At 42.7% G+C, this 15,727-nt stretch overlaps 1 protein-coding gene across 1 annotated transcript in view; it reads left to right on the forward strand.

Annotated features, from left to right (window-relative positions):
• The window catches only part of LOC134344899 (26S proteasome regulatory subunit 4), a 41,512-nt gene that overhangs the window by 18,475 nt on the left and 7,310 nt on the right, over nt 1-15,727 (forward strand). The window contains exons 2-6 of the mRNA XM_063045030.1: nt 3,069-3,122; nt 6,981-7,077; nt 9,648-9,772; nt 10,898-11,083; nt 12,750-12,878. Coding sequence (XP_062901100.1) covers nt 3,069-3,122; nt 6,981-7,077; nt 9,648-9,772; nt 10,898-11,083; nt 12,750-12,878 — 591 coding nt within the window. The remainder of the gene's footprint in view (nt 1-3,068; nt 3,123-6,980; nt 7,078-9,647; nt 9,773-10,897; nt 11,084-12,749; nt 12,879-15,727) is intronic.

Genomic DNA, 15,727 nt, shown 5'->3' on the forward strand with positions numbered 1-15,727 from the left:
GTAAGGTGTCTCTTCCTCCCCAGATTAAGGTTACAAATGAGGTCCTCTACTTGGGTATTAAAGTTAATGCTTCCCTATCATATTTGGCTAAAACAAATTACTCTTTAGTTTTGAAAAAAATAGAAGAAGATATTAATAGATGGAGACACCTGCCAGCATCAGTCCCAGCCCGTATATCGGTCATTAAAATGAACATCTTACCCCACATTAACTTTATCAGTTCAATGATCCCACTTGCACCTCCAGCAGGATATTGGCAAAAACTGGACTCCTTACTACGATGCTATGTTTGGAATGGTAAACGACCCAATATAAAGTGGTCAGCTGTACAATTCAAAAAGTCAGATGGGGGATTGGCATGTCCAAATTTTAAATTGTATCACTGGGCATTTGTATTAAAAAGTCTTAGCTATTGGATGGAGGAGGATAAAGTTTCGTCATAGAAAAATATAGAACAAGAGCTAATAGCACCAATAAGGTTGAAGGACTTTCTCCTTATAGGTATGTCCACCAAAAAATGTGATTTGTATTACGGTCCAGTTTTAAAACCCATATGCTGCAAGTGTTTAGAGCAGCAGAAAAATTCCTAAAATTTAAAAGCATATGGTGCAAATCATCTCCATTATGGAACAATAATCATCTTCTATCTGGGGGGAAACCATTCACTAACAGAACTTGGGAGGATAAAGGTATTACTACCCTTCAAGATATTAATGGGGCAAGTACAATCCTTAGCTTTCAAGAACTGGTATCTCGATATAATATTGATAAACACTCGCTTTTCTCCTACTTTAGAGTAAGATCAGCTTGTGAAGCCTACAGGGTTCCTTGGAGCTCAGATTTAAAGGACCATCCCATTTTAAGTTGGATACAGAGAGCTCCAGGACAGATAGTTTCATATATCTATGATAAATTAAACTCCCAGAAATATATGCCTACATCAGGAATGAAAGCCTAGGATAGGGACATATCTGAATTGGGACAAGACTTAGACGGGGATGCAATTTGGGATAATGCTGCCGGTGCTTCAAAAAACCCAAATCATCGGTATATACACTTGAAATTTTGTCATAGAGCATATTTAACACCGAGAATTAGACATCAAATGGGGCTGGTTCCTGACACATATTGCTCATTTTGCCCCCACGGAACCATTGACTCTTTTATACACGTTGTATGGGAATGTCCAGGGGGTTTTTGATTTGTGGGGGAAGGTTATCAGTACTCTTAAAGAACTAACAGGAGTACAATTACCAATGGACCCCGCTGTACATCTTCTAAATGATGACTCCCACCTTTCCCTTACGGAAAAAACATGCAAAATCTGGCTGGCAGGCCTGACTGCAGCTAAGAAGATTGTAGTCCAGCGTTGGAAACCTCCCCATGATATTTCAAATACTCACTGGCTTCAGAGCTTTTTGGACATTTCTTACCTGGAACTATCATCAGCAAGAGTAAATGATGCACGACCAAACACAATCTTAATGTGGACAAATTTGATATCTAACTTAAAAGATCTTCTGCTGAAATAGGAATGCTCTGTCTGTGTATGCACTACTATTCAGTTGGTTGGTGGAGGGGAGAGGGGTGGAGGGGGGGGTGATGATGAGGGGTGGAGGGGGGATGATGATGAAAGTTGGGGGGTGGCTGGGTTAAACAGTCAAAATGTAATCGGCAACTGGTTGTATTGAATGTAATTTGTTGGTGTTGCAATAAAAAATAGTGATAAAAAATAAACATTTGTTCATACCTGCTATACACCTCTTTATTTTTTAACCATGGCCTCAATATCTCTTGAAAACCAATATTTTCTACACTTTATCTTTTATTCTGATAGTCCTATACAGGCTTTGTACTTTCAAAATTTCACTTTTGAAGGCCTCCTGCTCATGGCTACAATATCATTACTCCATGTGTTCATCCATGCCTTGAGCTCACTCACCTCTCTTAAGATACTTCTTGTATTGAAATATGCGCAGCTCAGGACACTAGTTGCACCACGCTCAACCTTTTGATTCCTGACTTTGTTTGAGGTCTTGCCAACATCTGTCCCCACAACCTCTCCACCAACTGTTCTGGCATTCTGGTTCCTATACCCCTGCAACTGTAGTTTAAACCCCACCGTGCAACACTGACAAACCTTCCCAAACAAAGATTAGCTTTATTTGTCTTATCTACATTGAAACATCATAATATACAGTGAAATGCTTTGTTTGCAAAAATGACCAACACAGTCTGAGGATAGTACTGTAAGTGTCACCATGCTTCCTGCACCAACGTAGCATGCCCACAACTCACTAACCCTAACCTGTGCATCTTTGGAATGTGGGAGGAAACTGGAGCACCCAGAGGAAACCCACGCAGTCACTGGGAGAACATGTTGTACAAAATCTTTACAGACAGCAGCATGAATTGAACCCTGATCGATGACCCTAACTGGTATGTCTTTGGAACATGTGCATGTGAAAATAAAGCTAATGTTTTATTTTGATATCAGTGGAGAATGTTAGAAATACTCTACAGGTCAGGCAGAATCTGTGAAGAGAGACAAATCAGGCTGATGAATATTCAACGGTACTCTGACAAAATCATTTCTTGGAATCTCATCTACACCCGATTTCGGCTGCTGACAGACAGCTGTTGTGTAGAAGTGTGTTATACATGGACAGCTGTTTACGTCGATGTGTGTTATACCAAGCTGCTTGTGTGGATACGGGGTATATATAGAGTTTGAGAACTTTACATTTGATAGTGATAAAGTGTCGTTCATGGACGGCTCTATACGTAGGCATCTGTCAGACACGGACTGCTGTGTGTGCCAGCACGCCTCACACACAGACTGCGCTTTCTGCATGTGCCAACGTGTTGCGCACAGCGGCTCTGTGGGCAAGTAAGTGTTCTGAACCTTTATTCATAATTACCTGTGGCATTGCTGTGAAGACTTTCATGTTAACATTTCAAGGTCTGACCAGGAACGGGAGTCTATTCCAGGCCCTATCAATGTTTGGATAGATCATGACTGATCAAAATTGCAGTTGTATGACCCACTGTCTTTTCTTTCCCCTTAGGGTCAGAGCCAAAGTGGAGGTCATGGGGCTGGAGGTGGAAAGAAAGATGATAAGGTGAGTGTTTCAACTGTTATCACTGTTCATTGTAGTGATTGTTGTTATAATTTAAATTATAACTAGTTCCTTTAACTGTACCACCCTGGTAATTAATGCTTTAAGTGCACGTTAAACAGTATCAGCCTTAAAGAAGGAAAGTTTAAGAAGTTGGCAGCATCTGCAAAGAGTGATACAGTTAATATTTCTTGAGAACTGAAGAGAGAATGACATTTTACTGAATGAAAAGTCAGGGATGTAGGAGAAGGGGTTAGTGGGGTAAGAAGACCAGATTGGGAAAAACACTACTGAGGAACTCAATGAGTCGGGCAGCTTCTGTTGGTGGAAATAGTTAATGTTTCAAGTCAAGACCCTTTATCAGAACTGGTAGTGTTGACCTGAAACATCGACTCTCCATTTCCCTCCATGGGTGCTGCCTGACTCCGAGTTCCTCCAGTAGTTATTATTTTGATCCAGATTCCAGCATTTGCACACACTTGTGTCCACAGAGCCCTCGACTCCCTCGGTTGCCAGAAATTGATCAATATCAGTTTTGATTTAATTCCTCCTGGATCTGTAGCCTTAGTGTAGCAAATTCAAAAGATTACACCCACCTGAATAATGAATTTTCTCACAGTAGTCTTAAATGGGCAATCTCTACTCCTGAGACTGTGACTTGAGTTCCAGATTTACCTGTCAGCAGAAACAGTCTCCCAGCACCCATATATTACATCTGCTGAGAATTTTACATCTTTTAATATTATTGTCCTTTGTTTTACCATAACTCAAAGAATGAATACTCCTGCCACCCAGTCCCAAAAGTGTGATATTCCTTTGGAATATTCCCTGAGCTGAGGAGCCCTTTCTCATTTTCCACTTGTTTTTGTGATCATAAGACATGGAGCAGAATTAGGCCATTTGGCCCATTGAATCTGCTCCACCATTCGATCATGAATCAGGAGTAGGCCATTCAGCTGCTCAGAGCTGCCTCACCATTTAATCTGATCAAAGCTGATCTGCCCCATCAAGTTTGCTCCACCATTCAGTCATGTCTGATTTATTATCCCTCGCAACCCCATCCACCTGCTTTCTCCCCGTAACCCTTGACACCCTTACTAATCAAGTACCTATCAACCTCTGCTTTAAATAAACCCAATGATTTGGCCTCCACATCCATCTGGGACAATGAATTCCATAGATTTACCACTCTGTGGCTAAAGAAATTCCTCCTCATCACTGTTCTAAAGGGACGTCCTCCTTTTCTGAGGCTGTATTTTTTAATTTATTGCACTGTGCTGCTGAACTACATATGTCAGCGATAAATAAATCTGACTCTGATCTGGGACATTTCTGTTTTGGTCATTACCTTGCTCACATCTTCGTGAAATGATAATATTTCTTAAGGAACGGCTTCTTGCACTCTCATCATCAGATTTCTGAACAGTCCATAAACCCATGCACACTACCTCGTTATTCCTTTTTTTATGTACTTCTTTTGTAATTTTTAGTTACTTGATGTTTTTTCTGTCACAAAAAAAAATGTCATGTCCTATAATAATTTCGAATCTGATCACATACTAGCTGCTATCAGATTGCAAGAGTCCAGCTATGAGTTGAAACCCTCTTCTCTGGCATGCTTGGGAACTGACCAGTGCAGAAATTGGCCCAAGCATAAACCTGAGCTTTAGACTTGCCATTTCACTTTGCATGTGTATTGCTGTGTCATGAAATGTAGAATGAAGCTTAGAACAGAAAATGCCGTCAGAAATCATTTTTATTGTTTTGGGAAATGTAATATAAAGCTTACAATTTCAAAGCTGTACAGGTTGTACCCTGGTTATGGCTGGGCTTGGTTTGTGGGAAACCATTTGTAACCTGAACCAGATTCCCACCGGACAGATACACAGCAGTCAGCAAGTCCATCCCACTCATCTCTTCATTGCTCGCTTGTAGATATAAGGCTGTACATAAGTTGAGTGATTGTAGGCTGGTTAGGACTTGTAGTACACAGTACTTGCTCTTAATAAACGATGAGATGTATTTTGGAAAGTTAAACTATTTTAGGATTTTTACTGTGGTAGTGCACTGGAGTGAAATGGAGCAGAGAAATATTTTTTACAAAACTTTATTATAAATTCAAACCACTACAGTACTGGCACGTTGCCACGTGACCAAGCGGTTAAGATGTTCGTCTAGTGATCTGAAGGTCGCTAGTTCGAGCCTTGGCTGAGGCAGTGTGTGTGTCCTTGAGCAAGGCACTTAACCACACATTGCTCTGCAATGACACTGGTGCCAAGCTGTATGGGTCCTAATGCCCTTCCCTTGGACAACATCAGTATCGTGGAGAGGGGAGATTTGCAGCATGGGCAACTGCCAGTCTCCCATACAATTTTGCCCAGTACAGTACTATTGTACAATCATACTGCATACAAAAGTGAGACAAATCAAAGTTCAAACTATATTTATTATCACAGTACGGTTACAATATGGTTGTATTGTCACCATATACAACCCTGAGATTCATTTTCTTGCCGGCATACTCAATAAATCCATAATAGAATAATAACCATAACAGAATCAATGAAAGACTGCAGCAACTTGGGCATTCACCCAGTGTGCAAAAGACACAAACTGTGCAAATACTAAAAGAAAGTAATAATAATAAATAAATAAACAGTAAATATAGAGAACATGAGATGAAGAGTCTTCGAAACTGAGTCCATAGGTTGTGGGAACATTTTGGTGATGGGGCAAGTGAAGCTGAGTGAAGTATCTCCTTTGGTTTAGTCTAACACAGACTAAACTACCACATTCCCGTCCTCATCAAGGATGACATTTATCCCCTGTGGTGCCCAACAATCTCAGAATACCTCTGTTACCTGTGGGCGTCACATGTTCTTTTTTTCACAGGTAGTCAGGCATGGACATACCTCCTGAACTTCGCCAGGCAGTCAGCCTGGGCGGATCCCTCTGCTGCCAGTCTCTAGAATAGATGTCTTAGCCAGCCTCTGGGTAGATTTACTAGGACATTCTGCTACCTCCTTGCACCCCTCTGTACTGAGGCAAAAATACAGTCAGGATGCAAGGAGCAGCCCTCTTGGATATGCAAAAGGGGGCTACTACCTTGCACACTTCATGTAATTGCACATAGTACACGGTCTCTTCTAGCGAGAAGTACGTGCATAGTTCATTGACAGTAGCATCGCAGGTAGACAGGTGGTGAAAAAGATACTTGGCATGTTGTTCTTCATCAGTGCTTAATGCTGTTGAAACATGGGTATGTAATAAAATTTAGAAGAGAAGATAAATTTCATCTGCGAAGTTCAAAGTGAATTTATTGTCAAAAAATGTATATGTTACACTATACTGCCTTGAGATTCATTTTCTTGCAGGCAATTAGAGGAAAAAATACAATAGAATTTACTAAAAGCTATACATAAACAACGACTGGCAAATTATCAATGTGCAAAAAATGACAAACTGCAAATAAAAATAATACTGTGAACAGGTCCTGTGAAAAGTCCTTGAAAATTAGTCTGAAGGTTGTAGGATCATAGAAAGAGCAGTTACAAAGCAAAAATATCTCAATAAATTCTGTATCTTTTATCTTTGCTTGTGAGGTTCCGTAAGTCACATTCTAGTTGGGAAACTGATACATTAGTTTCCAAGGGTTATAAATCAGAGTTTAGGTTCTTTCTCTTAGACTCTGCTAATACAGCTTCTCTGGTGGCTGCTTTGCAAGCCAACAGCAACAGATTTAAAACATGCCAGACCACAGGACCACAGAATGCCAATCAAGTGAGTTTCAATCTGTGTAAGGCTCTGGCATAGAATCCAAAAAGGGCAGATGTTTAAAGGTAACTCCTTTGCGTGTCCTAGGATAAGAAGAAGAAGTACGAGCCACCTGTGCCGACAAGGGTAGGGAAGAAGAAGAAGAAAACCAAAGGACCAGATGCTGCCAGCAAGTTGCCTCTGGGTAAGGTTTTATGGTTTTACACCCTGGGACATTGTATAATCTTACTAGTAATGGACGGAATGAGGAAGAGGGCTTGCTTTCACGGTTTGAGGTTGCTTAAAGGAAGACTTTCCTTTCTATTGTATTCCAACATGCTTTCCAACTTGTTAAGAGCTATTAGACGTGCAGTCAGATTGGAATGCAGGGAGGACACAACAGTATGACATTTATCAGACCATCTATTTTAGTGATATTAAAGGGGGGTAAAAATTGGTCAAAACAGAGCAAATAACTTAAAAATGTTCTTTGAGGTCTTTAGCATCTACTTTTAAAAAGGACAAGACTTTATTGAATAGTCTTCTGTCTATCTTGGTCAGTTAGGGAAGTAGGTCTAGGAGTGGAGTACAGATAAGTGTGATTTATAGAGCAGTACAGTACAGATACAGGCCCTTCAGTCCAACTAGTCCATGTGGACCATGGCACCCACCCTGCTTGCCCCAATTTCCTGCATTTGGCCCATATCTCTCTTAACACCGCCCCTCCACGTACCAATTCAAATGATACTATTGTACCTGCTTCAACCATTTCCTCTGGCAGCTCACTTCGTATGCTCACCAGTGACGTGATGCATTTTGGGAAGTCTTATGCTATGGTAACGCACTGAGGCGTATAAAGGAGCTGGGGAACTTAGGAATACAGATGCATAGTTCTTTGAAAGTGGTGTCATCAAGCAGATACAATGGTGAAAAAAATCATTTAATGCGCTGACCTTCATCAGTCATAACTCATCAGGAGTTGGGACGTTATGTTGCAGATGTACAAGTCATTGGTGAGGCCAGTTTGTGAGTACTGTGCTGGAATGTATGGTGACACTATCATAATCATGTGCTGGTTATTAACGTAAAGAATGCATTTCACTGTATGTTTCTATGTACAGATGACAAATAAATGAACCTGAATCTGAGTTTTGGTCGCCCTGTTCTAGAAAAGATGTGTTTAAACTGGAAATAATGCTGAAAAAATTTGAGGCTGTTGCCAGTACTACAGGGCCTGCGTTACAGGGAGAGGTTGGCCGGGCTAGGTCTTCATTCTTTGGAACATAGTTTTGGAGAGGGTGCAGAGGGGAGTTACCAGGCTGCTGCCTAGATTAGAGAGCATGACTTGTGAGGGTAGGTTGAGCGAGCTATGACTTTTCTCTTTGGAGCAAAGGAGGATAAGAGGTGACTTGATAGGTGTGTACAAGATGATAAGAGGCAGAGATAGAGTGGGCAGCCAGAGACATTTTCCCAGGGAGGAAATGACTAATACGAGGGCGCATAATTTTACACTGATTGGAATAAAGTATAGTGGGGATGTCAGAGGTAGGTTTTTTACACAGAGAGTGATGGGGGGTGTGTGGAATGTGGTGTCAGGGATATTCGTTAGAGGCATTTACCTTAGAGACATTTAAGAAACTCTTAGATAGGCACACAGATGAAAAAAAAAAGTGAGGGCTATGTGGGAAGGAGGAGTTAAATTACTCTTAAGAGGAGCTTAAAGGGTCAGCACAACATTGTGGGCCAAAGGGCCTGTACTGTAGTGTTCTATGCTCTTTTTTCACTTAAGGTTGGGTACAACTGGAACTAGAGGTAAAATGTTAAGGGTGAAAGCTGAAATGTTTATGGGAAACCTGAGAGGGAGCATCTTCACTCAGAGGGTGGAACGAGCTCCCAGCGAAAGTTGTGTCTTCTGCCCTAAGGGAGGAGCGGGAGGGATCTTTGATTATGCTGGCTGCTTCACTGAGGCAGCAAGAAATGTAGACACAGTCCTTTGGGGGGTGGGGGGGGAGGCTGGTTTCCATGAAGTCTCTGTCCACACTTTCTTGCGGACATGCAGAGCAGTTGCCACACCAAGCTGTGATGCATCCAGATAGGATGCTTTCTGTGGTGTATCAATAATTGATGAGGGTCAAATTTTTTCAGGCTCCTGTGGAAGTAGAGGCACTGGTGAACTTCCTTGGCTGTAATGTCTACGTGGTTGGAGCAGGACATGCTGTTGCTAAAGTTCAATCCTGGGAGCTTGAAACTCTCAATCCTCTTGACTTCTGATGTAAACAGGAACATGTGAACCCCCTCCCATTTCTGAAGTCAATGTCCAGTTCTTTTGTTCTGCTGACATTGAGGGAAAGGTTGTTGTCATGACACCATGTCACAAGGCTTTCCATCTCCTTCCTGTACTCCGACTCATCAGTATTTGAGATACAGCCTGCTACAATGATATCTGCAAACCTGTAGATGGAGTTACAAAAGGAATCTGGGTATGTAGTCGTAATTCTATAGGGAATAGGGGGCTGAGCACAAAGCTTTGTGGGGCACTTGTGTTGAGAATAATTGTGGCAGAGGTGTTGCTCCCTATCCTTAATGCTCAAGAATTCAAGGATCCGTTTGCAAGAGGAGCTGTTGAGTCCCAGGTTTAGGAGGGTAGCTAGTCTTGAGCCTGGTGGTGTCTGATTAGGTGTTCCAAAATAGGCAAGGTGCATTGTCAACCACTAATAGCCTTTGTGTAATAGCCTGTACTGAGAATAATCTCCCCTCTCTCCTCTGTGCCCATAGTGACTCCTCACACACAATGCCGTCTGAAATTGCTGAAATTGGAACGGATAAAAGATTATCTTCTTATGGAAGAAGAATTCATCAGAAATCAGGAACAAATGAAACCACTTGAAGAGAAGCAAGAGGTTTGTGCTGGAAAGTGACCAAAAGTGTGAAAGCTATACTATTGCACAGGACAGTAAGCATGACTAGATGGCACCTGACACTGAGAACTTATTGGATCTGAGGATGAAAATTTAATTCGTGATTCCAGCACCCTTAATCTATTCCTCCATATCTGCATGCATTTTGTTCAGTGCAAGCATTAAGCAGTTCTTGTTGGAGACATAAAGGACTGCAGATGCTGGAACCTGGAGCGAGGGTCCAGAGGAGCAGAGGAGGTTCATGATAATGATCCAGGGGATGAAAGGTTAGAGTATGATGAGCATTTAATGCTCTGGACCTGTACTCACTGGAGTTTAGAAGAATGTGGGGATGGAGCGATCTCATTGAAACCTATCAAATATTGAAAGGCCTAGATAGAGACAGTGTGGAGAAGATGTTTACAATAGTGGGGTAGTCTAAGACCACAGGGCACAGCCTCAGAATAGAAGGACATTCCAGTATCCCCTTAGAACAGAGACGAGGAGGAATTTCTTTAGCCAGAGGGTGGAGAATGTGTGAATTTGCCCCAGGTGGCTGATAGGTTCTTGATTAGTAAGGGCACCCAAGGTTATGGGGAGAAGATAACAGAATGGGATTGAGAGGGATAATAAATCGGCCATGATTGAATGGCAGAGCAGACTCATGAGACCATTAGATGTAGGAGCAGAAGTAGGCCATTTGGCACGTCGAGTCTGCTCCATCATTCAATCATGGGCTAATCCAATTCTTCCAGTCATCCCCACTTTGGTGCCTCGATTGACTGAATGGCCTAATTCTGCACCAATATCTTATATCACTTGGCATGTGTCTGTAGTGGGTCAGTGTGCTAAACAGGTGCTGGTGTTTTATGAGGAATCATTAACATCATCTTGGTGTAATCTCAATGCAGGAGGGTGTGACAGCTTGATAGTCATCTATCTGACAGATATTAATACATTTAGGATATTAAGGTAAATTACATGAAGCAACAGATCATTCAGCATCTTATTGAATGATAAAGCGGGAAAAGGAGCTGAAGAGCCTACTGTTTGTTTTTGGGGATGATAGGCCAGTCCTCAGAAAGAGTACATTTCAGAGAAACCTGTTGGTTTTGCCATTGATAACAGGAGGAAAGGTCAAAGGTGGATGACCTGAGAGGGACACCCATGTCTGTGGGTACTCTGGAGGAAATCATTGACGACAACCACGCCATCGTATCGACGTCAGTTGGCTCGGAGCATTATGTCAGCATCTTGTCATTTGTGGATAAAGATCTGCTTGAGCCGGGCTGCTCCGTCCTACTCAACCACAAGGTAACAGGTTACTGCTTAAAATGAATGCGGAGTTGACTTTTATTTATTTGTTTACGTGAGGGTTAGCATGACTGTGCTGGTCTAAGAAGGGTTGGGAAGTATCCAGAACGGAGGCAAACGGTTCAGTATTTACATGTGTGCTTTGTGATCAGATCAGTTCCTTGCCAATCAAGAGACCTGGTAAAAAGACGAGGGCAGGAGGTGAGATGGCTTGCCAAGTTGTGCAATTCCCTAAGTCCCTGTTATTCCAAGGGACAGGGAGATGGACCTATAAAGATGGAAATTAAACACAAGATCCTGCAGATGCTGGGAAGTCTTGAGCAGCACACACACAATGCTAGAGGAAGATAAAGATTAGCTTCATTTGTCACGTGTACATCGAAACAGTGACATGGGTATGACCAACACAGTCTAAGGATGTGCTGGGGGACGCCCACAAGTATCACCATACTTCTGGTGCCAACATAGCGTGTATGCACAACTTACTAACCCTAACTTGTACATCTTTGGAATGTGGGAGTAAACTAGCAACCAGAGGAAACCCACGCGGTCATGGAGAGAATGTAGAAACTCCTTACAGACAGCAGCTGGAATTGAACACCGATCACTCGTGCTGTAAAGCTACAGTGCCATGCTGCCCTCCTCTTACAACAAAATAATGTGCGTGACATTAAGGCCGCTAGCAGTACCTTTCCGTGGACATAACTTAGGAGCCCGGTTCTGGGCTCTGTGGTCAGCCCGCACTCCAGGTCCCAGGATTGCATTTCCACCTTTTTGTGTCTCTGCAACGTGTTGGAAATAGAGGCTTGTGAGGATGTCACGACTACATGTATCAGCAGATAAAGAGGGGTAGCATAAGCAGAGACAATGTGCGGGTAGATGGGGTCAGCACAGACATTGTGGGCCGAAGGGTCTGTTCCTGTGCTCTACTGTTCTACGATGGAGACTGTTTCAATATTAACAGGAAAAAAAACAACCAAAACACTCTGAATTTTTAAATATCCCCTTTTATTTCACTGGTGCCACATTAGCGGTTAGTGCAATCGTTTAACTTTTGCGCCAGCGATCCCCAGTTGGGGTTTGATTCTGTTGCTATCAATAAGGAGTTTGTATGTTCTCCCTGTGACTACATGGGTTTCCTCCAGGTGGTCCGCTTTCCTCCACAGTCCAAAGGTGTATAAGTTAGGGCTAATAAGTTGTGGTCATGCTATGTTGGGTCCGGAAACATGACGACACTTGTGGGCTGCCCCCAACACATCCTTGGACTGTGTTGGTCGTTGACACAAATGATGTATTTCACGGTAAGTTTTGATGTACATGTGACAAATAAAGCTAATGTTTATCATTTCCAAACCAATTCGCAGGTGATTTGTGATCTTCACTAATGCAGTGACTATCATTAATTGTTGTTGTCCTGTTAGAAATCACAGTCATTATTTATTTAGAGATGCAGCACAGTAACCGGCCCTTCCAGCCCAACAAGTCTGAGCCAGCCAATTACACACATTTGACCAATTAACCCACTAGCGCATACATCTTTAGAATGCACACAAAGATATTTTTGTCTAATTTTAGAGTACACAGTTTCAGTATGCCCTTCAAATTGAAAAGTGCTGAATATTGCAGAGGCACACAGCAACAGGTTTTTTCTTGTCCTCTGCATTAGGTCCATGCAGTGATCGGGGTGCTGACTGACGATACAGATCCACTGGTGACCGTCATGAAAGTCGAGAAGGCTCCACAGGAAACGTACGCTGACATTGGTGGGCTGGATAATCAGATCCAGGAAATCAAGGTGGGACTTTCTAAATTCTGTGATCGTACCCTCCCCCCGCCCCAAGCTCCAGAGTTCAATCCTGTTCTACAGTAGAAATCCAAGCACATAGCTCTGACCATAAGATGTAAGAGCATAATTAGGCCATTGAATCCATCCAGTCTGCTTCGCCTTTCAATTATGGCTCATTTGAATTGAATTGACTTTATTTCTTACCTCCTTCACACATGAGGAGTAAAAATCTTTACGTTACGTCTCCATCTAAATGTGCAATGTGCAATCATAGTAATTTATAATAAATAGAACAGTCAATGTAATACAGAGTACACCAAGTCAGCGTGATTTCATCAGTCTGATGGCCTGGTGGAAGAAACTGTCCCGGAGCCTGTTGGTCCTGGCTTTTATGCTGCAGTACCATTTCCCAGATGGTAGCAGCTGGAATAGACTGCTGGTTGGGGTGACTCGGGTCCCCAATGATCCTACAGGCTCTTTTTACACACCTGTCCTTGTAAATGTCCTGAATCATGGGAAGTTCACAACTACAGATGTGCTGGTCTGTCCGCAGCACTCTCTGCAGAGTCCTGCAATTAAGGGAGGTACAGTTACCATACCAGGCAGTGATGCAGCCAGTCAGGATGCTCTCAATTGTGCCCCTGTAGAAAGTTCTCAGGATTTGGGAGCCCATACCAAACTTCTTCAATCGACTGAGGTGAAAGAGGCGCTGCTGTGCTTTTTTCACCTCGCAACTGGTGTGTACGGACCATGTGAGGTCCACGGTGATGTGGATGCCAAGGAACCTGAAGCTGTTTACCCTCTCAACCCCAGATCCATTGATGTCAATAGGGGTTAACCCGTCTCCATTCTTCCTGTAGTCCACAACCAGCTCCTTTGTTTTTGCAACATTGAGGGAGAGGTTGTTTTCTTGACACCACTGTGTCAGAGAGATGACTTCTTCCCTGTAGGCCACCTCGTTATTGTTTGAGATAAGGCCAATCAATGTAGTGTCATTGGCAAATTTATTTAGCAGATTGGAGCTGTGGGTGGCGATACAGCCATGCGTATACAGGGAGTAAAGGAGGGTACTCAGTATGCAGCCCTGAGGGGCTCCTGTATTGAGAATCAGAGGGTTGGAGGTGAGGGAGCCTACTCTTACAACCTGCTGGCAATCTGACAAGAAGTCTAGAATCCAGCTACACAAGGCAGGGTCAAGGCCGAGGTCTCTGAGCTTCTTGTCGAGCCTGGATGGAACTGTGGTGTTGAATGCTGAACTGTAGTCCAAGAACAGCATTCTCACATAAGCATCCTTCTTCTCCAGATGTGCAAGGACAGTATGTAGAGCAGTGGCTATTGCATCATCTGTCGCTCAGTTTTGTCGGTAGGCGAATTGTAGGGGGTCCAGTTTGGGTGGTAACAAGCTGCAGATGTAATCCTTGACCAGCCTCTCAAAGCATTTGCTTATTATTGAGGTGGGAGCGACAGGACACCAGTCGTTCAGGCATGTTACCTTGGTCTTTTTTGGTACAGGGACAATGGTGGATAATTTGAAGCAGGAGGGCACTCTACGGGGGGGGGCGGGGGGGGGGCGTTAAAAATGTCAGTAGACACACCTGCCATTTGTGCTGTGCGCATCCTGAGTACTTGTCCTGGGACGCTGTCTCGTCCCACAGCCTTTATTATCTCTCAACCCCATTCTTCTTGTAATCTTTGACCCTCTTACTAATCAAGAACCTATCAACCTCCACTTTAAATATACCCAATAACCTGGCCTCTGGCCATCTGTGACAATGAATTCCATAGATTCACCACCCTCTGGCTACAACAAAAAATCTGCTGGATGAATCCCTCATCCTACCAGCTGTTGAATTTTGACAGGGAAAGGTGGAATTGTTGGATTTTGTTAGTTTCGGGGGAATTGTGGTCTTTGATAGCCAGATGCAATTGGATTTATGAGCATTATTGTTTTCATTGGGTTCTGTTTGTAGTGCGAGGAGTTTCAACGCAGTATAATTAGATATATTTCACTGGTAGAACCTTGTTCCTCAAGTCTGCTTCATAGACTTTGGTTTTACATTGTTACGCATTGCTTGATAATAAGGCATATACATTTTGTCTTATGAGCATAGGTTGAATGAGCTAGGGCCTTTTTCTTTGGAGATAGGAAGGATGAGAGGTGACTTGACAGAGGTATACAAAATGATAAGAGACATAAATAGAGTGAACAGCCATGCTTTTTTGCTTGGGTGGGTGGAAATAGCTAATATGAGGGGCATTATTTTAAGGTGTTTGGAGGAAAGTATAGGGAGGAAATGTCAGAGGTAGGTTTCTTACGAAGAGTGGTGAGTGCATGGGGTATCCGGAGCATTGGGGAATAAGGGTCCTTTGCCATCATAGGGAATGGGTGGACAATTTTGGTTCTAAGTGTGCATTGAAAGTTTTATGACTGATTTATAGAATCTGTAAAATCTGTGACAGGGAGGTTACCTAGTGTAAGTTGTACCTCACAGAAACCTCCTCCCAGAAATCCACTGGATTTGAACTCGGGAACCTTTGCTCCGGAGTCTGGCACTGATGTCATTGCACCACCAGCTGGAAATAGTCTGCTTTAGACATGGTGAATGAGGAGTGAATATTAATCAGAACCCAATGCTCCTTGAAAAGAGTATTGTATATTTTACATCTACCTGAGGGAGCAGGTATGTGTTTAATCTGTTGCTTAAAAAAACATCTCTGGCACTGCAAGTATTTCTATACCTATCTTTACAGTAGACTTAACCCCTTCTCCAATACCCGTAAAACAACCTAACCATACCCACTGAGCCAGAGTTGGTAGTCCAGAGAAAGAAGAAGAATTTGAGATTGATACAGGATTG

The sequence above is a fragment of the Mobula hypostoma genome, chromosome 1 (genome assembly GCF_963921235.1).
Source record: "Mobula hypostoma chromosome 1, sMobHyp1.1, whole genome shotgun sequence".
In the NCBI taxonomy this organism is placed as follows: domain Eukaryota; kingdom Metazoa; phylum Chordata; class Chondrichthyes; order Myliobatiformes; family Myliobatidae; genus Mobula; species Mobula hypostoma.